The following is a 25144-nucleotide window of genomic DNA, read 5'->3' on the forward strand; positions in this document are numbered from 1 at the left end:
GAATATATTTTTTAGATATTGTTTGTATAGCTGCACATTAAACCGGTTCTCGATGTGTTCTAGAACACCTGTGCCTTCGTAAGAGATCCAGCTCCAGCATAGCTAAAGCTACCCGACCTAGCATGTCAGTTCTCATATCAGACGCCATCTTCATGATAGACATTGTTTCAAAAATATCATTTCTCCAATCGAAACCCAGATGATCGACGCTTCTTCTTCCCCAAAATTTCTTGTTCGCAGCTGTGCGGCTCCAGAAGGGGTCCTCTCGGAAAGCTCTGAATAGCGCAGTGTCCTCTCTGTGTAAAGCAACTTGCAGGAATAAGGCAATTTCCGACCCCCTCCCCCAAACCTCTTGGTCATGATTAGATATCCAGCCTGTCTGTGAAGCTCAAAGCCAGTTTTGTTAAACACTGTTTGAAGTGTCGCCAGCCCGCCATCTTTGTAGGAATGAGACATGACGCTGACGCTAGTATTCCAGTGTACAGAATAACGCTTTAATATGAAATAAGTAGAACAGGAACATCTTACAGAGGTATTCCTGTTAACATTATCATTATGGTAGCTAATTGATATATAGATGTTTTGTTGTTGTTTAGTCAACTGTTCGAAGACAGGTTTGAACCTCATAAGTGACACGAATAAGGTATTGCTCATATTGCTTGTAATTTGTGTGCGTTGTGAGTATAGCTAGTCTGGGAGGAGTGATGGAAGACTCAGTTCAGGTAACCTGAACTGTAAACAGGAGGGACAGGGGTTTATAAGTAGCTAACTGCAGTACAGTACAAATATTAACAAGAGATGTGAAACAAAATCATTTTACATCGTACTAATCATTAGATATGTGAAACTGAATATGTGAGAAATTACAACATGTAATATGTAGAACCACTTAATCTGGTACATAAAGATAGTTTGTACAATACAAAATATACTGGACATAAATTTGTATCTTCATCTTCTCTTTGTTCGTCAAACACATTGCAATGAATAACAGTATTTTTTTTTTTTTTAACATTTCAAAAGTGAAGCTTGTCTTCTGATGGGAGGGAACAGAAAATATTGTCAGTCGTGTTCAAAAGTTGGAGTTTTATGAGTTTCTAGCAAACATTTTCTTATTTCAACTACACTATTCAAAAATTAATAGGAATATTGCAGTATTGTTTACTTCCAAATATTTTCTTCAAATAATAATTATGGTGTTATCATAGTCTAGTATATACAGTCACGAAGCTCAATATGTAGGGAATATGCATCCATAGATAGTTGCTAACCACTAGGATTGCTACTATCGCCTCATCACAGACAATGCGAAATAGTACTGGCACAGTCTATTGTTCCTAGTACCCTCAACAACTCAAGTTTCGTGACTGCATATACTAGACTGTGGTGTTATTATCTTCCTGGATGTGAAAACAACTGAATGTTGCATAGCAACAAGAATTTGAAGCCTAATTCAATTGTTTATTTTGTAAATAATCAGAATTTGTGTCATCAGATTTCACACACCCAAGTTCTAATTTAATTTTTAATTGTGTTTTAACAACAGGATTGCTGTTTTTCATTAATATTCTTTGAATTAACATGCAGAGGCATTATCTATCAAGTGATCAGTTAGAAATAGAGTTTAATTAGAGCAGTGAGGTGAATGTGAGGTTGATATAGCAGATTTGATAGGTACATCCCAGAGTGTGATTCCTAGAGTACTTTCTCGTTTTTGGGAGACAGGTTTGGTAACCAGAAGACCTGGCAGTGGATCAAATTGTAAGACTACGCCTCGACAGGACTGTCACATCATCATTCAAGCAAGAAGAACATCATTTGCTACAGCTAGACATATACAACAAGACCTTAGTACGCCATTGGCCTTTTGGTATCTGATCAAACAATTAGAAATAGACTCTGGGAAGAAAGTTTGACGCCCTGTAGACTGCTACGATGTCTAGCACTTGAACCAATCCATCGCAGACAGATGAGCATGGATCAATCAGAGGATCAAAGAAGGTATTCTTTGGGGAAATGTCCTCTTTACTGACGAGGCCAGATACTGCCTCTTTAATGACAACAGACGTCAGAGAGTATACAGGTCTGCTGAAAATATGTCCAACGAGTAGTTCTTTATGGTGGACAAATGGTGGAGGAGGTGTTATGATATGGGCGAACTGAACATCATATAATCGACGGAGCACTGAGATGAAGTGTTTTAAACAGCATCTAAATGTAATTTAAGTGTGAGCCTTCATTATTATGGTACAAATATTTGTAATTTTGTTTTATAGTTTTATTTGGTTAGCTTTGTGTACAGAGAGGAACAGAGATTAAGGGTGTTTGAGAATAAGGTTCTTAGGAAAATATTTGAAGCTAAGAGGGATGAAGTTACACAACGCAGAACTGCACACATTGTATTCTTCACCTGGCATAATTAGGAACATTGAATCCAGATGTTTGAGATGGGCAGGGCATGTAGCACGTATGGGCGAATCGAGAAATGCATATAGAGTGTTAGTTGGGAGACCCGAGGAAAAAAGACCTTTGGAGAGGCAGAGACGTAGATGGGAGGATAATATTAAAATGGATTTGAGGGAGGTGGGATATGATGATAGAGACTGGATTAACCTTGCACAGGATAGGGACCGATGGTGGGCTTATGTGAGAGCGGCAATGAACCTTCGGGTTCCTTAAAAGCCATTTGTAAGTAAGCAAGCAAGCAAGCTTTGCGTACAATTATACAACTTAAGTGTGATAGCTACCGGTATATATTCTGCTTCTTATTTTAAGCTCTGTCAATAAAGATTGATGTTCAATCTTACATTGAAATTTTATTTTGAAAATAGGGATTTTTTATTGGACTCTAGGGAAAAAAAAAATATGAGTTCCAAGGATTTCTGGGCTTAATATGTTGGCAACCCTGTAATGAAGAGAGCTACTTACAGGCTACAATCCTGTATCCATTTCATTGACAACTGCATAAAATATGTAATTTGAGCGATGTTTTACATAGATTTAGGATACATATAACTCTAAATTGTCAAGTGTTTGTACCAAAATGAGTCTCATTGAGGTATGTACATACTTGGTTAAGACTTATATCTTGACAACTTATTATAAATTAGCAAATTTGAGCGATCGTTACAGTAAAGATTCATGGGTTCGTACTTCATTTTATTTGTTGATAGATTCGCATGTGCGCCGGAAAAGTGTTATTCTACTGAAAGAATTGGGAGCTGTAGATCATACTAGAAGTACAAACGGTTAGGTTACCGGTAACTTAGATTAGCATAAACCGTAGTTCAAGGACAGGTTGAAAGGGTTTGATCAGGGCTATGACCTGTTCCTATAAAAATAGATTAATTTAACATGACTTAAAGTCTAACCCCGTGTTGAGTAACAGGGTTGGAAGGTATGATTATGGGATAAGCTTAGTTGTGTCTTGGAAGAAAGATTTAGGTTAATGGCTAAACTAGCGCAGAGTACTTCCCTTGGTACTTCACTAATAAGTTACACCTTCAGCTGTTTATTCAGTGTTTTTAACATAACTTAGCGTGGAACTTTCGCAATTAGTTTAGAATATTTCACTAGATAAATCTTTACAACCGCGTTACCTACCAAAGGAAGGCGGACAGTAAAAGGACATATTTTAAACAATTTTGAGTGTATGAAAGACATACCTACTAACGTAACCTAATCTGTCACTGATTCGTATATGCAAGGAATAAGAAAAGCACAGCAATTGTGAAATTGGCGTCGGCTCTTTTTTGTGTTTATGATATGTATGAATTGACTAGAAGCCAAGGGTGCAATCCATGTTCTGGAGTTTATCCAAAATGTATTTGCATTATTGGGTCCTAGACGAGTCATAGATATCGTAAAGAAAAAAATTGATTGTCGATGCATATTTCACACCCAAAATAAAATTACTGTGAAAGTTGGGGCCTGTGGAGAGATGCGGTCAGAAGGAATTACTCTGTCGAGGTGGAAGGGGTAGACTACAGTGAGGGCCACCACATATCATTTTCGTACGTTTCCTTACTGATCACAGAGAAAAAGCGGGTTTTCGTAAGGTCGAATCAGTGTAGGTTGTCTAAGAATGTGCCCTTTTTCCAAGGCTTACCAAGAGCCTAAGCTAACCTAACCTAATCTGACACTGATTCAACCTTACGAAAACTCGCTTTGGTCAAATCAGTGACAGGTTAGTTCAGGATTTTGCTATGTCTTGCATATAGTCACAATTGTCTAAGAATGTGCCCTCAAGTCATACCAAAAGCCTAAACTAACCTAACCTGTCACTGATTCCACCTTACGAAAACTCGCTTTTTCTCAGTGAATCAATAAGGAAATACGAAAATGAGATGCATGTGTTGCCGCCTATGGCCTATCCCTTCCACCTTGCTCTAGCGCCAGCACCTCTCTGCTGGCTAGAACTTTCACAGCAACTTTCGGCTCTTATTTTCGGTGTGAAATTGGCGTTGACACTCAATTTTTTTTCATATACGATACATAGGCCTACGACTCAACTAAATTCCAAGACTGTACTTAAAATTATGTCATACTTGTGTATTAGATTCAGGACATTAGCATTATGCCATACTTGTGTATTAGATTCAGGACATTAGCATTATGCCATACTTGTGTATTAGATTCAGGACATTAGCATTATGCCATACTTGTGTATTAGATTCAGGACATTAGCATTATGCCATACTTGTGTATTAGATTCAGGACATTAGCATTATGCCATACTTGTGTATTAGATTCAGGACATCAGCATTATGCCATACTTGTGTATTAGATTCAGGACATTAGCATTATGCCATACTTGTGTATTAGATTCAGGACATTAGCATTATGCCATACTTGTGTATTAGATTCAGGACATTAGCATTATGCTATACTTTTGTATTAGATTCAGGACATCAGCATTATGTTATATTAGTGTATTAGATTCAGAACGTCAGAATTATGCTATAAGTGTGTTTAGTATTAGTAACACATTCAAATTGATGTATTATTGACCTTTGAGTAAGAAAACATATCCGATTTTTCTTGATCTTCTGAATATGGAGATTGTCTGAAAACATATGTTTCATATGTTTTAGTAAGCAGGCGTAATTAAACCAGTAAACTTTGTTTAAGGAATGCTACTTTTAGAACAGTAGCTTTGAATTACTCCGATTAAACATGTGTTCTTTTTTAAATGTAATTGTAAATTATGCACAATTTTAAAGATAAGCATGATGCTAATTGTTCAGATGCCCTAATGTTGGCTATTGTAAGCACTTAACATATTAAATGATTTCAGCCTTTGAAGAGGCCTGTTTCCTTACCGGACCCAATTCCAGAAAATAAAGTTGAAGACAGACGGCTGTGGTTAGGGAACCTAGATCCTCGTGTTACTGAGTAAGTATCAAATGATATGCATTTAATGTTTCAGTTGTTACTAAAAGTCAGTGCTTTTTATTTTAATGAATACTTTCTTGCATCCCTTAGTCGCTGTGTATGGACTTTTGCAACACAATCGCACGTTTATTTGATGACCTATTGCCAGCAGCTACTGGAGAGCCTTATACTCTGGGAATGCTACCTACACAAGTACAGCTATTAGAGCGTGTTCTGTTGCAAGTTGTATCCTAATTTGTACAAATGCACATAGCCCTAATAACTGCTGTTGGTTGGAAATGAAACTACACCCTAGTAGACACACAAAATTAGTAGGTACCTTAAGCATAACAAGTTTATCTAGCAACAAATTAATTTATATTAGGTGTAAGTATATACATAAGTATTCAAAAGACATAGGTGATGGTGATTATGATTTCAATACAGTACTGTGGCAGCAGGTACCTAGTATAATTTGATATGTTTATGTGCAGTAATATGTACCTTGTACAGAGTGTCTGACAAATCCTGCATCATGTGCTAAATTATGAAATATGTTCAATATGATCCCCTCTCATTTCCAGACGTAACTTCATGTTATCTACAATGCAGTGTAGCATGTCAGCAGTCATTTCCTCCATCTCCGTTCATAGATATTGCAGGTGACGAATCTTCACTTCGTGTATCTTTTCATTAAGAAAACCCCAGAAAGCAAAGTCAAGTGGATTTAGGTCAGGCATCTTCTGCAACCTATCCACTGGTTGGGGAAGTTGTCGTCAAGCCAATTCCAGACAAGTGTGCCTTAATGTGGTGGAGCATCATTCCGTATAAACCATTTAACAGATCCAATTCTGATATAAACCGATCTCCCAGCATTGTGAGGTACGACAGTGCTTCAAAAAGTAAGGTAACAAGAGCTTTCATGGACTAACTTTATTTCACAGGCAGATATACTGATACACAGTAGCATTACTTTTGAAAATTGTCACCATGCTTGTCCAAACTCTTGTTCCAACAATAGACCCAGGCATCAATGTCGACATAGAAGAAATGTGCGTCAAGTTGCTGAAGCCACATCACGATGGCTTGCTGAATGACTGTATCTTTGTTGAATCACTTACCACCCAGGTACTTCCAAAGAGATGGAAATTGGTGGGTACCAGGCCGGGGTTGTAAGGAGGGTGGTCTGGTACCTCCCACCGGAAGCGCTATAACAGTTATGCGTGCTGTTGGCTGCGTGTGGTCTGGCCCTGTCTGCACAGTGCCTGTTGGGAGAAGTGCGGATATTTTCTGTGAATTGCCTCCTGCAAATGCCCCAGTATGTGATAGTAACTGGCAACTTTCACTGTTGCTCCCCTGGTGCAATGAGGAGCACGTCCTTGTGATCCCAAAAGACCATCACTATAACTTTCTTCACTGATAGAGCTATTTGGAATTTCTTGCTAAGTGGGGCTGATACGTGTTTACACGACATGGATGCTTGCTTCGTCCCTGATGTTGCAAAATGCACCCATGTTTCATCCCTGTAATGTACGGTGCAGAAACGGCACTCCTTCCTCATGAAATTGCATCAAATGCTTGAGAGAGAATCCCACCTGAGTGGCTTTGTGATCTTCTGTGAGTTGTCTTGGCACCCACTGTGAACACGTCTTTCGGTATCCTAGCTGCTCCTGAATGATAATTTACACACATCCCACCTTCAGCTTCTGTCAATCCTTCAGCTATATCATGGTGAGAACTTAGCACACTGAAAGATCTTGTCAAGAAAAGGCATGTAACAAAAATGAGGCCATTACCTACATTGTTTAGTGGTAACATTATCAGTCGAAACTGGTTGAGCAACCTCTCACTAGAAAAATACGCATGTTTCGTCTGCCATGATGTTTATATTGCACTGCAGGGATAGGAAGGAAGTAGGGTTGGAACTGTGTCCCTGAATTGCATATTGAAGGTCATTCTGATATTTTATTTACAATACTATTAAAATAAAACGAAATAACAATTAAATCTAGTAGACACATAATGGACATCCATTAGATGACTGCACTTATACAGTGATACGAATGATCTTAAATTAAATACATGATAATATTAAACAAAACAACCTAAACAAAGCTTTACTTAAGTATGCTAACTTGAATTCTATTTTGTGGCTGTGAGAAGCGTATGCTTAATCCGGCTTATGAGCCCCTCTCTCCTATTATAACCCTCTTGATTATCAGCAAATATGTCAATAAAACAGAAACATCATTAAAATGACTTTTAATTTCTTCTGAGCTCTTTCAATATCACATATTTCAAATTGTAAGCTACCTTGATCTGTCTCGTATATAACATTGCTTTTGGTCCATCAGGAATATAATTTATTTGTAAGAGTGTTAAAACAAAAGTATTTTTATAAATGCCCAGAACAGTTTTGGCAATGCAAAGTCTGTGAATCTTGCCTCAATCATTTACAGTCTTGTGAAAAAAACTGTCAACTCTATAATAGGTGAGAGCATGATTTCTTTTGCTTGAGCTCTCTTGCAGTTTCCCAAACTTTCAATAACTGACTTTTATTTTACGGTCTTACTAATAAAAACTCTTTATACAGACGTTTAACTGTCTTATACTTATACAATGAGTAGCTAGTTTATAAGTCGTGTGTAAATTCCTTACTAATAATCACTACAAACATCGTGTATAACAGTATAGCTCTTACACAGCTACGTCAAAGTTTCGTCATTCATTCCGAAAGGTAATAGAATATCTGAGGTTCTCTATTGCATCCGGGGTAGAGCGCTCTGGTGTTCCGTGTTAAGTATCAATAGTACAACTGACTCATCGATTACCACACTATATTTTGATCAAAGAGTACAAGCTACAGCAATATTATTCTAATTATTCTGCGCTCTTTGGTTTGTTCTTCTGTGGTTACAAGGTAACCATCATCATAAAATGTCAGTCGATACGAACAGCTGTTAGAGGGGCGGCCATTTTTTCTCTATATACAACGCTTAAACAAGGGGTTTCGTGTATATACCTACTGCAAAGCAATTCCCATTGTATAGTTACAGACTGTTTATACGTCCATCCTTATGCATGGTTTATTAGTAACGTTTTCTGTCTCAGCTCTGCGTAAATCTCGTATAAAAACTATACACGGTTTATTAGTAAGACCGTTATTCAATAGTAGGCACTTCACATTCAACAAATAACTTAAAGTGAATACATTTCTGTTCGTCTTCCATCAGCAGAGGTTTTGACGTAATGCTTTCTATCATTTCTGTCGCAGTTTTGTCCTTACTTTGCTGTTTTATGTTTGATATTCTTATGCATAGCTCCTAAAAATGCCTCTTTCAACATGTATTCATCATTGCTACATAAAAGCAAAAATATCTTGGCTTTCTCATTATTTTTTTTTTTTCATAAACATTACAAGTGCATTCATCTTCTGTTGCTTTTCCTTTGCTTAGCCAGCTTGCATCGTTGTGTAACAAAATAGCATTATGCTTAGTGTCCGCCACAGAAACAAACTTTGCTGCCTACTCGTAAAACAGCTTGATAATCAAACTGTGGATACTTTGTATGAACTTTCAACTTATAAACAAATCCATTTTAGCTGCTTGCTGACCGCCATAGTCATCATTTTTGCTTAGAGCTCATTTGTCACAAGCCTGCTGTTGATGACAGGAAGGTACAGCCATTCACATCACTCTGGTATCAGGGATGATAAAGGATTTCTCTGATGTATTGATATATCAGTATTTTCGTGTCATTTGCAGTATGTAGTCGTGCATTGCCGTGTTGCAAGTCATAACACACGTTTATTTGGAATTGCATCCCTCAGACACTCAGTGTATCATAATACTGTAAACCTCCAACAATCTTCTACTGCTGCATGGCCTTTTAGCCACAAAAATCGAGTGACTGCATACTTTGCTCTTGCATTAACTTTCTAAATTCTCCATTTCACACTGCTAGTACTTCACGTAGCTTTCTAGACATTTCGACTGTTACCTCCTACAGAGTAGCAGTATATCAAAATTAATATGCTTTAATAGTATTTTGCCCATGTATGGTGGGTCCCTATCACCACGGCATGGCGCGTCCTCAGGTTGCGGATAGAGGAGACGGCCTCCAGATATGGAGGGTAGCTGCGAATATATTGAATAAGCAGTCGTGGACAGCCGATAAGGGGTGGTCCTCCAGCTTGGGGGTTGGGCGAAGGGCTAACAACCCATCACCGTAAAAAACAGCTTGTTACGAATTCCTACAGTAAGCCTCGGAATAGGACTGATTCTCTGGCACGACCACAGCAAAGGAATAAGGTTTTGAGATTTGGCACTTGGAACGTAACTAGTCTTTATAGAACAGGAGGGGTAACATTAGTAGCAAAAGAACTAGCTAGATATAGAATAGACTTTGTGGGAGTACAAGAGGTTAGGTTAGATGGGAATGGCATATCACAAATAGGAGATTACTTGTTGTATTATGGGGAAGGAAATAATAATCACCAATTAGGAACAGGATTCTTTGTACATAAAAGAATAAAATCAGCAGTAAAAAAGGTCGAATTTATCAGTGACAGGTTATCATATTTAGTACTTAAGGGTAGATGGTGCGACATCATAGTTATAAATGCTCACGCCCCTACAGAAGAGAAAGACGACTATATAAAGGATAGCTTCTATGAGGAATTGGAACATACTTTTGATCAGTTTCCTAGATATCATATGAAAATTTTATTGGGGGATTTCAACGCTAAAGTAGGACGGGAGGATATTTTTAGACCAACTATTGGAAAAGAGAGCCTACACGCAATTAGTAGTGACAATGGAGTTAGATTAGTCAACTTTGCCACATCGAAAAATTTAATTGTCAAAAGTACAACATTCCCCCATAAGGATATATATAAATATACTTGGACTTCTCCAGATGGATTGACACACAACCAAATAGATCACATCTTGATAGATAAACGGAGACATACTAGTATAGTAGATATTCGAACTTTCAGAGGTGCAGACTGTAATTCTGACCATTATTTGGTGATTGGAGAATTAAGAGAAAGATTATCAGTAGCCAAGCGAGTAGAGCAACAAGTTAATATTACTAAATTCAATATTTTGAAATTAAAGGACGAGGAAGCTAAGCAAAATTATCAGGTCGAAATTTCGAATAGGTTTGCCACTTTAGAAAGTTCCGACGAAGTTGAGAAAGAATTAGATGTTAATAGCGTGTGGGAAAATATCAGAGATAGTATCAAAATTGCAGCTGAGCAGAGCATAGGTTATTATGAAACTAAGAAAAAGAAACCGTGGTTTGATGAAGATTGTTGCATGGTAGTAGAAAGAAGGAAACAGGCAAAATTGAAATTCTTACAGGATCCAGTTGAGGAGAATAGAGATAATTATTTCAATGAAAGACGGGAAGCAAGTCGTACACTTAGGAATAAAAAGAGAGGTTACTTGAAGGAAAAACTGAATGAGGTAGAAACAAATAGTAAGAATAAAAACATTCGAGATTTATATAAGGGTATAAAGGAATTTAAGAACGGATATCAGTCAAGGGTAAACGTGATCAAGGATGAGAATGGTGACTTGCTTGCAGACTCTTCATCAATCCTAAACAGATGGAAAAACTATTTTGCGCAACTACTAAATGTACATAGGCCAAATAGAAATGATCGGGACGATATTGAAATACAAACTGCTGAGCCATTTATACCCGAACCCACGATTTCAGAAGTCGAAATTGCGATAGAAAATCTGAAAAAGTACAAGTCTCCAGGTATCGATCAAATTCCAGCAGAATTAATACAAGAGGGTGGAAGTGCATTATATAGCGAAATTTATAAACTTGTACTTGCTATTTGGGAAAAGGAAATTGTACCAGAACAATGGAAGGAGTCCATAATTGTACCTATTTTTAAAAAGGGGGACAAAACCAACTGTGGTAACTTTCGAGGAATATCACTTTTGTTGACGTCGTACAAAATTTTGTCCAATATTCTTTTGAGGAGATTAACTCCGTACGTAGATGAAATTATTGGGGATCATCAGTGCGGTTTTCGGCGTAATAGATCGACTATTGATCAGATTTTTTGTATTCGGCAGATAATGGAGAAAAAATGGGAGTATAAGGGTACAGTACATCAGTTATTCATAGATTTCAAAAAGGCATATGACTCGGTTAAGAGGGAAGTATTATATGATATTCTTATTGAATTTGGTATTCCCAAGAAACTAGTTCGATTAATTAAAATGTGTCTCAGTGAAACATACAGCAGAGTCCGTATAGGTCAGTTTCTATCTGATCCTTTTCCAATTCACTGCGGGCTAAAGCAGGGAGATGCACTATCACCTTTACTTTTTAACTTCGCTTTAGAATATGCCATTAGGAAAGTTCAGGATAACAGGCAGGGTTTGGAATTGAACGGGCTACATCAGCTTCTTGTCTATGCAGATGACGTGAATATGTTAGGAGAAAATACACAAACGATTAGGGAAAACACGGAAATTTTACTTGAAGCAAGTAAAGCGATCGGTTTGGAAGTAAATCCCGAAAAGACAAAGTATATGATTATGTCTCGTGACGGGAATATTGTACGAAATGGAAATATAAATATTGGAGATTTATCCTTCGAAGAGGTGGAAAAATTCAAATATCTTGGAGCAACAGTAACAAATGTAAATGACACTCGGGAGGAAATTAAACGCAGAATAAATATGGGAAATGCGTGTTATTATTCGGTTGAGAAGCTCTTGTCATCCAGTCTGCTGTCCAAAAATCTGAAAGTTAGAATTTATAAAACAGTTATATTACCGGTTCTTCTATATGGCTGTGAAACTTGGACTCTCACTCTGAGAGAGGAACATAGGTTAAGGGTGTTTGAGAATAAGGTGCTTAGGAAAATATTTGGGGCTAAGCGGGATGAAGTTACAGGAGAATGGAGAAAGTTACACAACACAGAACTGCACGCATTGTATTCTTCACCTGACATAATTAGGAACTTGAAATCCAGACGTTTGAGATGGGCAGGGCATGTAGCACGTATGGGCGAATCCAGAAATGCATATAGAGTGTTAGTTGGGAGACCGGAGGGAAAAAGACCTTTAGGAAGGCCGAGACGTAGATGGGAGGATAATATTAAAATGGATTTGAGGGAGGTGGGGTATGATGATAGAGACTGGCTTAATCTTGCACAGGATAGGGACCGATGGCGGGCTTATGTGAGGGCGGCAATGAACCTTCGGGTTCCTTAAAAGCCATTTGTAAGTAAGTAAGTATTTTGCATGTAATACATAATCAGAACTAAATTTGTGAACAAACTAGGAATTTCTTCTTTCTAGTCTCTTATATAAAATACTTTTGTGTTCTCGAATTACTTAAATTTGTTTTTGTGTGTGATATTCATGTTTGTATGTCTGCATTTTCCGTACTGGTACAACGTCCTAAAACTTGTGCAAAAACATGGCACCATTGAGAAGTTCGACCTCCTTTTCCATCGCTCGGGACCATCAGCAGGACAGCCGAGAGGCTACGCATTCGTGACGTACTCCAGCAGTGAGGATGCAGCAAAAGCAAAGGACTCTCTCGATGGAACATTGATGGGCTGCAAGAGGGTGGTTGTGAGGTGGGCCAACAGTATCAGCAAGGTAACCGGTACTTAATGTTAAATATATTTCGAAGATGGGAGTTATTTCTTATTGATGCAGAGTGAATTAGAAAATGTTCCACACTTCATAGGACAATAATTACCAGAGTGGAATTGCAATTTGTGTACCCCAGTTCCAGCTAATGGCCTTTGCAAGATTCATGAACTATGCTGTACAGCAGCCGCGGCGAAAATGCGACTCACGAGCACATTGTGGCTCGCAGTGATACCTGTGCATTTCTACCTCCCACAACCCCCACCCTCTCACTTACTGGAGTCAAACTCCATTCCATTTGTATTTGTCTCTGACCTGCGAGTGGCATATCGTCGCAATGTCTCTCTCGAAACCATGTACCTCTACAAAAACGAAAGTTTCAAGTGGGACGGGAGGACGCATTTTTTTGCTGCCAATATGGTGAGAATATTAAATGTATGATTTGTTCACAAGTACAGTATTACAAGGAAAACGGTTGTATAACATGAAACGGCATTATATTACATGTTACTGATGAAACATTAAAAGGTTAAGTGTTGTTGTTATTATTATTATTATTATCATCATCATCATCATCATCATCATCATCATCATCATCTCTGTACGTCGACCCTTTTTCAGCAGATATACGAATGATGCGGTTAGATCTTCAATTTGAACTCATAGATTTACAATGTGATGTTGCAATGAAAGCTAGATGTAAGGACTTGACAGATGTTGAACTTTTCAAATCTTTGTCAAAAAATAAGTATCCGAAGCTTCGTTCTTTCGCTTGCTCTGTTGAAGCCATGTTCGCTACAACTTACATTTGTGAAAAATTATTTTCAATAATGAAAATAGTTAAAACCAAATGTAGATCACGACTGACAGACAAACACCTTCGCGATCAACTATGTCTGGCAGTAAATGACATAATTCCTGATTTTGAAACTCTGTCGCAGAGACATTCTGAAGACAGTTAATTTCAGGTCGTGATAATGTGGCCTATGTTTTCTTGTACATTTCTCTTTTCGTTGTACGTACGAAACATTAGTTTGTAGCCTTGTACTATATAAAATTATATTTAAATGCTGGACGTAAGCAAAATGAAAATCCGTTACTGAGTCAGACAGTTGCTTCATTTCCCCTTTGGTTGTCCGCCTCCCTCCATAGGTGCTATGCACGTTGCAGGTTACACAGTGGCTCGGCGCACGAACTCTTCTTTGCCACGGCTGCTGTACAGTAACTTCAGTGATGAAATTTTTTAAATAGTTTCTATCTTGAAGATAAGGTATTGAGGCTCATAAGCTTCAATTAGGCTATCGTCATTTCTACCAACTGCTTTTTGCTATACAATATTATTAAATGTTGTTATTGTAAAAATTCTACTAATCGTCCTTTTTACCAGATCATGTATAACAGTGACACTGTTTTGTTTAGCCGTGCAGTTTCCATTTTCTCGTCACCTGTATTTTTGTGTTCATTAATGACACAGTTCTAAAATTTAGGTATAATGTTAGATAAGTGTTGTATTAGGTTGAAGAAAGCAAGTTTTGGAAAAACTGTCGAAATAAAATGGTTTAATAAAAAAGTGCCACTAAATTAAAGTTAATTATAAAATAACCTGTTAGTAGACCTCTGATGCTGTAATTGATAAAATGTAATTCACAGTTTGCACCTATAACCTACTGATCTCCATTCAGTTTTTTGTCTTTCCTGTAAATTTTAGTTTTTGCAGTTAGCAAGTTTTGCAAAAACGATCCTCAGTTATTCTGAGTGTTTCATAATGTTGTGGTCTGGACTTCAGGGTTCACAATTGATTATAATTATTAGCTACTTTTTACTTTTTAAAGGCTTCTTCACTTTTCATTATAACAGTTGCCAGCTTCTCCGATCTTCCCAGTAGCCTTCTTGTATTTCTCATTCCATGCAGTCTGAAGACATCCTCTCATACTTCTTCCATAATTTGTTTCAGCCATCTTTCCTGGTTCATCCACTGTACATGACCATACCTTTGGATGCGCTCCTATTCATTCTTTGTAAGATAACTTCATTTCTAACATGTCGTACTCTGTAAATCCACATACTCCTTCGCAACTTATCCCTCTACATTGTACTTAATCGTTTGTTCTGTCTCTCAGTAACTTAAGTGTCATAGCAGTCCTGTTTCCATTATGGACAAGCAGCATTTGTTTGTGAACTGCATTATTGACTTGTAATTACTGTAGCCACCTGACCTACTTTAAAATGTTGTTTTCTAGTGCCAGGCATTTGACAAAGTCATTTGACCTCTTGCACTCCAATATTTTTCAAAGATATTGTCATGGTTAGCCACTGACGCACAGATTTTGAGATGTTCTGAATCCATTTCTTGATTTGAGTTGCACAATGGACAGTTAGGAGACTGATACAGTGAAAATGGCAAGTTGTAGCCGATTTAAGTGAACACCATATTTTAACGTTTTGGTGGCCACTTCATTCACACACAACCCCCAGAATGTCTGGAGGACCACACCTGCTGTTGGTCGATGGGTCCATTGGACCTAGCTGGGAGATCTTGTTGATCACCAGCTTTCCCTCCTTAAGCCACTGGAGGACGATTTTAGTGCCATAGCAGAAAAGTAGGAAGGGTAGGAAGGAAAGTGAAATGAACCCCTAGGCCTCAAATGCTCTAATACTGTCGGGGTCGAAGAAAGTAAGAGTTCAGTCAGAGGACTGGATTGGAAAGGGTAAAGAGAGAATTAGGTATTGAATAGAGGAAAATTATACCAAATTCGGTCATTAACTCATCAAGCTGACCAGTGCTAATTGATGAGTAGCCCCTCCCTTGTAAAATTATGCTTACTAACAGCTGCACCACGGGAAGGTAGGGATGGGACATTGGGTATTTGTCCAGGTTGGTTCATTAAAGCCTTCAGTGGGAAGGTTTAATGGCTCCCCCCCCCCCCCCCTGTATCCAACAGATACCCTTTTGCAGCATACTTTAAAATGTATGCAGCATTGCCACATCTACTATTTCTCTGCAGTGTCAAAACTAGAAATATATATTTATTCGAAAATAAGATCTCATCAATTATAAAACCGTTCTAATTTTTTAAGGTGTTGTTTTATAAAATATTTAGTATGCGAACATGACACCCATAAGAAAACACTATTAATAGCATTCTAGTGCCATATTTTAAGTGAGACAGAAACTGTAAATTTTTCAGAAAATCGTTGTCAAGAGGATACAATAGATTCCCAAGTCGATGGAGAACAGTACGTGAAATATCTTTAGGGTCAGTCTAAGGACAGACTTCACTCTCTTCCGGTAACTTTTAGCGAAAACAATGAGATCGTAGGAGTGTGGAAGCTGGCTGGTCCATTTATCCTTTCTACCTGATCAAGCCTTTCAGTATTACAGCTTGTGCTTGAGTGACATGTGTCATTCAAATACTGCATAAGAAAATGAATTCCCAGAGAAGTTATACGGTTTCATTTAAGGTGAATGTTGTTGAATTTGCTGAGAAAAATGGAGTGTGGGCTGCAAGTTGTGAGTTCTCAATATACCCAGTTATGTAAGTTCAGATATCTAAATATCTTTATATTTAGTCTGTGTTAGTACAATACAATAATCTTTACAGTCCTCAAATTGCATTTTCGTGTTTGTACATACTCGATTTTAAGACCTGATGCGAATATAAGACGCTTCCAAATTTAAAACTGACAATATTGTGCATGGAATTGTTAAGCAGCCAGTACTGATATGGAAAGGAGCTGCTTAGTAATGTTAGCAGCATGGGGTTACAGTCCAGAACGAATACGGAATGGGACTGCTTTCAACTGTTAAGTTTAGTGTCTGAGTCGATTAGTATGGCATCCTATCGAAACATGTGACTAGGCTTTCTGTCGAAGTCTCATAAAATGTAGTGGATTTAATCATTTTTTAGTGTGGCAGTGTGCAGGGTACTGAATGGTATTTCTTGTAATACATAATTTAGTTGAAAGTTATAATGTAAAAGAAATACGTTAATATGTGACTAGGTTTTATTGTTGCTCTAACATGGGTTTAATTGATTAGAGGGTGTTGTTATTTCAATAACCATTGCAACAGATATTAGGTAGACGTGAGTACTGGTTGGAAAAAATCGAATAAGGTCAGTCAGTGTGTGCTCATGTTATGCTGTGAAAGTGATGTATAACCTTCAATAACGATTTTATTCTTTCTGTGACATTCACGAAACAGTCCTTGTAAGGAAGGAACTGCAGAAATTTGAAAGTTTCTGGTTTCTCTGTTTCCTGGCTAAATTTCGTGTGACTGCTTTCCTATTAGATATAAGACTGAAAAGGAACAAATTGTATTTTTATTGAGCAGTCAGACAAAATTGCTTGACAAGAGGCTAGTTTTCAGATTCACTGCGCAGTTTAGCATAACAGACAGAATTCTAGAAAAGTTGTGCTTATTGAAATATAAAAATGTTTGAAATAAAATCAGTTATTTAATGTATCATGTAAAAAACTTCAGTGGATTTTGAAGAACATATTCAAAAACTGTGCATTGACAGACACTTACTAGGTATTATTTCGATTGTCTATTTTAATAACAGGAAAGTTGCTTGTAGTTTAACTGGCAGCTCATCAGTAATAAGAGATGGAGGCCAGTAGCATTTATGTTTATATTTTTGTTGAATCAAAGTTGTAAATATGTTCTGTAGGATATCATAGTCAGTACTAATGTGTGAATTTTCTTTGATAGGAAGAATTAGACAGATCAAAGCCAGAACTAGAGATTCCAGCATTAGCTGGGGCAAAAAGTGACAAGAAAATCAGGTAAATATTGTCATCTTATTTTATAATGGTGTCTGCTGCTGGTAGCGTATTTTGCAAAAAGGAAAATCAAATTTCATTCTTACCTGAGGTATAAGTGCCGTACTTATACTCCCTGCCCCTTCCAGGGACGAATGAAAGGTCATTTTTCCTCCCCCAAATAAAGCATAATGTTTCAAATTAAATTGGAAAACATGTTAATAATTACGAAGTGAACTATGCTGTTTTGACGTTTTTAATGAATTGCAAGTGTCATAACTAGAGCCCAGATTTATAACGTATTAATTACTCAGTATAGTTAATGCCCCACTCCTTCCCTTTGGTAGCCTACTGTTAACACTATTCAAAGCTCCTACCCACCCCTTACATATAAATCAGTGTGCAGTTTACAAGATGCATTGTCTAGTCCTTGTGACCGAGTTCTTTATTATTACATTAATTTATTATTCTCCTCCTATGCTAGGGATCATTCTTAGCTCTTAGTACATATATATCCGGGCTCTAGTCATACAGTAAGTATTAGGCATTTACACCCTGGAGACCCATCATTCAGAACTTACAACACTAATTTTCGTAGCATTTTCTCTTAAAATGCTAGTAGTGTCTAGTGTTTCTCAGTAGACATTGTGGGCAGTCCACATAAAAGTTCTTGAGAAAAGTGTATCTTAAATACATTTTAATTATCTTTGGTTTGGAAAACTTCTTTCTCCACCTGCAAAAGGAATTGGTAATGTTCTCAGAGTTATTAGAGATACGAAAACATTGGAGGAGATGTTCATTAAGTTGAGCCAGTCAACATTGGTGGTGAAAACTTGACACACTATGAACTGTGCAACACTACAGCGAGAACTGCATTTTATTGAAGCCATCTATGTGTAGGTAATGGAGACACGATTTTGATTACACTATACAGCAGCAGATTTGATAACACCTAATCAAAATAAACCATTGTACAGTAGAATCCCTCATAACCGGCACCAAGGGGACCAGGCAAGTTCCGGATACGAGATTTTGCCGGATAATTAAATAAATACTGATATATACAAAAAAAAAGTTCGTATTTCATGGTGCCAAATGTTGAAACTGCAGCCATATGAAGCTTATTTCTCGATCACTTGCTCATAACTGACTAAACATAAAAACTGTGTGGATTTTCTTTAACAAAACACATTACACAACACAAATAAAACACTAATTTGAGATTAGAATATTCACTGAAAACGAAAGTTCGTGCGAACTTCCTAATGTGGCAACACTGACGGCCCAAACATAACTAACTAAACTTAAAAACTGCTTGAATTTTCTTTATTAAAACACATCATAAAACACAAATAATACACACATTTTAGGATCGAATATTCACTGAAAATGAAAGTTCGTGTGAACTTCCTAAAGTAGCAAAACTGACGGCCCAGACTGGCAGATTTAAACTTTTTTTTTTTTGCCCAACCAAAAGTGCTGTTGCTTTGGTATTGCCAGTTATTTGGGTGCCGGTTAGGAGGAATTTTACTGTACTGTATATATTTGACAGATGATCGAAATAGTTTATTAAAATGCTTTAGTTTAAGAATGCTGTGCAGTTAGAATCCTTAGATGATGCCCAAGCAGAAGAAGAAGAAGAAGAAGAAGAAGAAGAAGGAGAAGAAGAATTAGCTGTATTAATGTCAAGAAGGAAATGTAGAAAATGTTTCAGACTAAGAAATCACATTCAGTTGAGAGAAGAAAAGGGAGAATTCCACACTGTGGACGATGAAATAATCAGGCATTATTTTAGATTAACCAAGCCACAGTTTGCAGTAAACCTGTCGATAGCAAGGAGCTAATGTCCTAGGAGAACGTTTGATTCTTACGCATGACAAAGTCCATGCTCATACTGTTTGAGCTGCTTGTGAATGGTTTCAGCAAGAAGAGATTTCTGTACTGCCTTGGCCTGCTCAGTCCCTGGATCTTAACCCCATAGAACATGCATGGGATAACTTCACATATGGACAATATAGAGAACGTTGGAGAATTCCAGACTGCTCTAATTCAGGCTTGGGATAATCTTCTGCAAGAAGACATTGAACATGCCGATGCAATGCCAAGCAGTGTTAAATGCATGAGGAGGTCGTACTCGTTACTACAACTGGATGCCCTGTACAGATACTTACATAAAATAATGAATAATAAACGGAAGCAAATAATGTACTTTTCCCTTAGATTTTTTTGAGCAGTGTATATGTAAATGCAATTTTCTGTCTCTACAGTTCGATGAATCTACTGATAGAGTGCAGTTATGTATTTTTGTAAGAATGGTTTGTCAACAGAACTCCTGCTATAGCCTTGAAGGTTCAAACGAGGTCGAGATATTAGAAGACTTTCAAAGATTATATATAAAGACATTAGTGTCCATTACAACGAATGATGCCCCAGCTATGGTTGGCAATAAGATTGGTTTGTTACACTGTGCAAGAATGCTAATATGCCTACATTCACATCGTACCATTGTATCTTACATCAGCATGTGCTATGTTAAACAATTCTGAGCTCAAATGATTTATGATCCCAGCATTCAACATTGTTAACTCAGAAACTTGCAAAGATGCAAGTTTCGAGCTTCGATCAAAGAATGTGAAGCTGAGCACGGAGATCTCTTTTTGCACACAGATGCATGTTGGCTCAGTTGGGCTGTATTTTTAAGAAGATTCAGGAGCCTCTTCCAGGAATTGGAGAGTTTTTAAAATCCAGAGGAGAATGTTATCGTGATTTAGAAGACCATCAATGGTTACTGAAACTAACATTTCTTTGTGCTATTACCGAAAAGCTAAATGAAGTAAATGTTAACTTAAAAGGAAAAAACGAATCTCTGTAGAAGTTATGAGTGCGATTAAGAATTTGAAGCAAAGGATTACGCTGTTTGCGTGTGATTTAAAGAACTTCATTCAGTTTTATGGAAGATGAGTGCAGTTTCCAGTGTTTTGCAATGCAACTAGATTTGCGCACTGAATTTGAAAGGAGATTTACAGAGTTCTTCCAGTTGGAAGACGTTGTAATTTTCATGGCATTTCCATTTAAGTAAATGAAAACTGAATGCGCAGATGAACTCTGTTCAGAATTAGTGGAAGTGTTGTTCAGATCTGTTGCACAGTAGGCAATGGTACAAGAAACAGATTTGGCAGAACCTACTATTTCAAATGCCTTTCGCTATGTCGAGTAATGTATGTGTACATGAATTTAAAAATGTTCTAGTTTAAGCAAAGGAGACATATCAAGTCTGTGCTAAGTAAGAAAAAAAATAATTAGAAGGCTTAACATTGGAGAAAGTTTCTTACTTTTTAAAAATAATAATAAATTACTGGTATCCACTGAATATTTTGCACCACTGCTGTTGAGATTGACAAGATCTGTGATGAATGTTTCATTTCAGTCGGCAGACAACCATTCAAGCCATTGAAGCAAAGCTGAAGATGATGGAGCACAGTTCGCTGGACGACTTCGAGGTGAACAATGCTCCGGCAGGGAACTTGTTCACTCAGCAGCAAGCCCCCCTGAAGACACGCCAGTGCAGAGGAAGACACGATTCCAGACCCTACAGGAGACCCACAAACTACCGCAGATGATTATGTGTTTGAAGTATAAATGCCAGATTCGTTAAATGTAAAGTTTTACAATATTTTTTACTTATTTATAATGAAGGAATATATGCTTACTGTCTATACATGGTACACTCATTAAATAGTGAACCTGACACCCATCCTTTCCCTGGGCAACCTGCAAAGAAATTTACAAATTAATGTGACTGGAGTGGAGTGTCATGACATGCAAATCTGACATTACGAGATAATTAGGAAATGTATGCATCCAACCTATTAACCTTACTACTTAAATAATCTATTGAAACAGATAACTCAGAATCAGAAAAAGTCGAGTTACCTACTTGTACTCCAGCACCCATTTCAGTAAAATATCATTTATACGTTTTTATGGGGGTCTGAAATTGCTGAGCTAAAATCTGTGAAAACTATCATGGAAGTGTACTAACTACTAACAAATGTATTTTAATGATTTGCATGTTTTCAAGAAGGTTGTCTGCCACACGAACAAAAATTGGCCTTGCTGATTGAAGGGAAAAAGATGTAACAACATTTTTGTATGAAGCAGTGGCAGCTTCTTTTCATGTGCTGTAGCGCTTGCTTTCTGTTCGTAATGTAATTTTCATTTTTTAACATAGTATTTCAATTCTTCGAGAAATTGAACTTCATTATTGCTTAGAGTTGAAGCTAATTTTGGCTGTGGGCAGCAATCCTAATTTTTTTTTTAAGTTTTTATGTCCCATCCATGCCTCCTGTAAAAAGTTGTATATGTGCAGTTCAAGCATTTATTAGACATGAAAACTTGGTGACATCTCTGAGCACTATTTGTGGTATGAAATGTTATTGAGGATACAAGTAGATGAAACCACTTAGTGAGACAGGTACTCACAATCTTGCCATGTTTATATATCTTTTTAGCACTCTTTTCGTTGCGTTTTTGCATATGTTTAGCAAGTGTCCGCAGTAATTTTCGTTTAGTTATTCATTCTTGCGGAGTTTATTTAAAGTTTAGATACTTTTTATTCTTTTTTGTGCAAGTGAATGTTGAATTAAATTGTAAATTATTTTTTATTCTGCTTAACCTCCCCTTTTATCCGACTTACATGTCACTGCAAGTAGGGGACAGAGATTCTTTTGATCATACACTAGATGTCTCTCTGGTCATGAATCAGCATGATGCAGGACTACCGCAGAAACATCACAGGACACTCACGAGACACTGGAAAAACAGCCAGTTCCGTGAACGGAAGATAAATTTCTTCCATTGCCTATGCTTGGTTATAAGGCGCACATGATATTCACGTAGCCACAGCAGCAGTCTAAATACAGATGAGGAGGCATGTGAGCTATGTGAAGGAGGGAAGAATCCACTATCAGAAGGAGAGTTTGTTTCACCGGTGTTAATATGACACGAAAGTTCATCTCAGACTAAAACCAATCTTCTCCTTCTGTACTCATTGGTGATACAGCCATGGCACCTGATGAGGTCGCAGGACAGGTCTTGCCTCCTCTACTGTATTTAGATATGTAATGATCAAAATTTTTATTTGTTTATGTATTTATACTGGCAGAGTTAGGGCCGTAGCGCCTTCTCTTACACTTCACCAGGTCACAAATTACACATTCAGTGAAATTAAATGAAAAGTCCTCAAATCCATTTTAATATCCTCTCATCTACGTCTTGGCGTCCCCAAAGGTCTTTTCCTCTCAGGTCATACAACTAACACTCTATAGGTATTTCTGGATTCACCCATACATGCTACATGCCCTGCCCATCTCAAACGTCTGGATTTAATGTTCCTAATTATGTTAGCTGAAGAATACAATGCATGCAGTTCTGCGTTGTGTATATTTCTCCATCCCTCTTAGCCCGAAATATTGTTCAAAGTACCTACCTTATTCTCAAACACTCTTAACTGCTGTTTCTCTTTCAAAGTGAGAATCACAACCATACAGAACAACCGGTAATATAACTGTTTTATAAATTCTAACATTCAGTTTGTTTGAGAGCAGACTAGATGACAAAAGCTTCTCAACCGAATAATAACAGGCATTTCCCATATTTATTATGCATTTAATTTCCTTCTGAGTATCATTTATGTTTGTTACTGTTGCTCCAAGATATTTGAATTTTTCCACCTTTTCAAAGGATAAATATACAGTTTTTATATTTCCAATTCGTACTATTTTCTGGTCATGAGACATCATCATAATTATACTTCGTTTTTTGGGGATTTACGTACAAACCTGTCTCTTTACTTGCTTCAAGTAAAATTGCACTGTTTTCCTTGCTAGTTCGTCGATTTTCTCGTAATATATTCACGTCATCCGCATAGACAAGCAGCTAATATAACCTGTTCAGTTCCAAACCCTCTCTGTTTTCCTGGACTTCTAACGTTTTAAATTTTTTTTTAGTTGGTTATTTAACGTGTCTATGCGGATGACGTGAAATATGTTAGGAGAAAATCCACAAACGATTAGGGAAAATACGGGAATTTTACTGGAAGCAAGTAAAGAAATAGGTTTGGAAGTAAATCCCGAAAAGACAAAGTATATGATTATGTCTCGTGACCAGAATATTGTACGAAATGGAAATATAAAAATTGGAAATTTATCTTTTGAAGAGGTGGAGAAGTTCAAATATCTTGGAGCAATAGTAACAAATATAAATGACACTCGGGAGGAAATTGGCTAACAACCCATCACCGTAAAAAACAGCTTGTTACGAATTCCTACAGTTCACCTGACATAATTAGGAACTTGAAATCCAGACGTTTGAGATGGGCAGGGCATGTAGCACGTATGGGCGAATCCAGAAATGCATATAGAGTGTTAGTTGGGAGGCCGGAGGGAAAAAGACCTTTAGGGAGGCCGAGACGTAGATGGGAGGATAATATTAAAATGGATTTGAGGGAGGTGGGGTATGATGATAGAGAATGGATTAATCTTGCTCAGGATAGGGACCAATGGCGGGCTTATGTGAGGGCGGCAATGAACCTCCGGGTTCTTTAAAAGCCAGTAAGTAAGGTCATTTAACGACGCTGTATGAACTACTAGGTTATTCGGCGTCGATGAGATTGCTGATAGCAAGATAAGGCCTAAGATTCGCCATAGATTACCTGACATTTGCCTTACGGTTGGGGAAAACCTCGGGGGGGGGGAGACCCAACCAGGTAATCAGCCCAAGCAGGAATCGAACTCGCGCCCGAGCGCAACTCTGGATCGGTAGGGAAGCGCCTTAACCGACTGAACTACGCCAGTGGCTCCTGGACTCTCCCAATGGCATATTCTGGAGCAGGACTGGGCACCAGGAGCGAATCCAAACTCTAAACGGGGAAGCTTAATATTCATCCGTGGCGGAATCAACGCTGCGCGGTATTCGGCGGGGAAGAAGAGAAGTCATATGGCTCCCCGTGAGAGAGTAGATTGCGCTCTTGTGCCCAGCTCTGTTCTAGAGCAAAGTTAAGGTGGTATTCTTCATCCAACAGGCTACAAGAAAGACACTTGGGGTGCTATTCATAGACATTTCGCTAGCCCGCGCTACGAGCGTGTTAAACTAGCCCCGGCTTTCGACTGGTTACTTGTACAGGATTCATATCATGTCCTATCGCCAACACTGGTTTATGAATACGAAAAACGTTAGTTCGCTGATCATCCACCGGAAGCCCGCGCTAAGAATGTCTATGAATACGGCTCTTGGTGTCAACAAACATGGACGTCTGCTGCTGACGTAAGCGAACGTATTAATTCCGGGAAGCATGTGACTATTAGGAATGCAGT

At 37.8% G+C, this 25144-nt stretch overlaps 1 protein-coding gene across 1 annotated transcript; it reads left to right on the forward strand.

The window, feature by feature from the left end:
- The first annotated feature begins 2906 nt into the window (after window positions 1-2906).
- Window positions 2907-21489, forward strand: LOC138710112 (probable RNA-binding protein 18). Its single transcript, XM_069840747.1, has 5 exons — window positions 2907-3058; window positions 5297-5394; window positions 12800-13013; window positions 17722-17795; window positions 21199-21489. Exons 1-5 carry the CDS (start codon window positions 3044-3046, stop codon window positions 21389-21391), a joined length of 594 nt encoding a protein of 197 aa, XP_069696848.1. The 5' UTR covers window positions 2907-3043; the 3' UTR covers window positions 21392-21489.
- The last annotated feature ends 3655 nt before the right edge of the window (window positions 21490-25144 follow it).

The sequence above is a fragment of the Periplaneta americana genome, chromosome 12, assembly GCF_040183065.1.
Source record: "Periplaneta americana isolate PAMFEO1 chromosome 12, P.americana_PAMFEO1_priV1, whole genome shotgun sequence".
NCBI classification, from domain to species: domain Eukaryota; kingdom Metazoa; phylum Arthropoda; class Insecta; order Blattodea; family Blattidae; genus Periplaneta; species Periplaneta americana.

Excerpts from the sequence above, each read along its gene's own strand:
- LOC138710112 (XM_069840747.1), top strand. Across the intron at positions 5,395-12,799 it reads CTAGATCCTCGTGTTACTGA|GTACAACGTCCTAAAACTTG; the intron begins GTAAGTATCAAA and ends TTTTCCGTACTG. Across the intron at positions 13,014-17,721 it reads GGGCCAACAGTATCAGCAAG|GAAGAATTAGACAGATCAAA; the intron begins GTAACCGGTACT and ends TTTCTTTGATAG.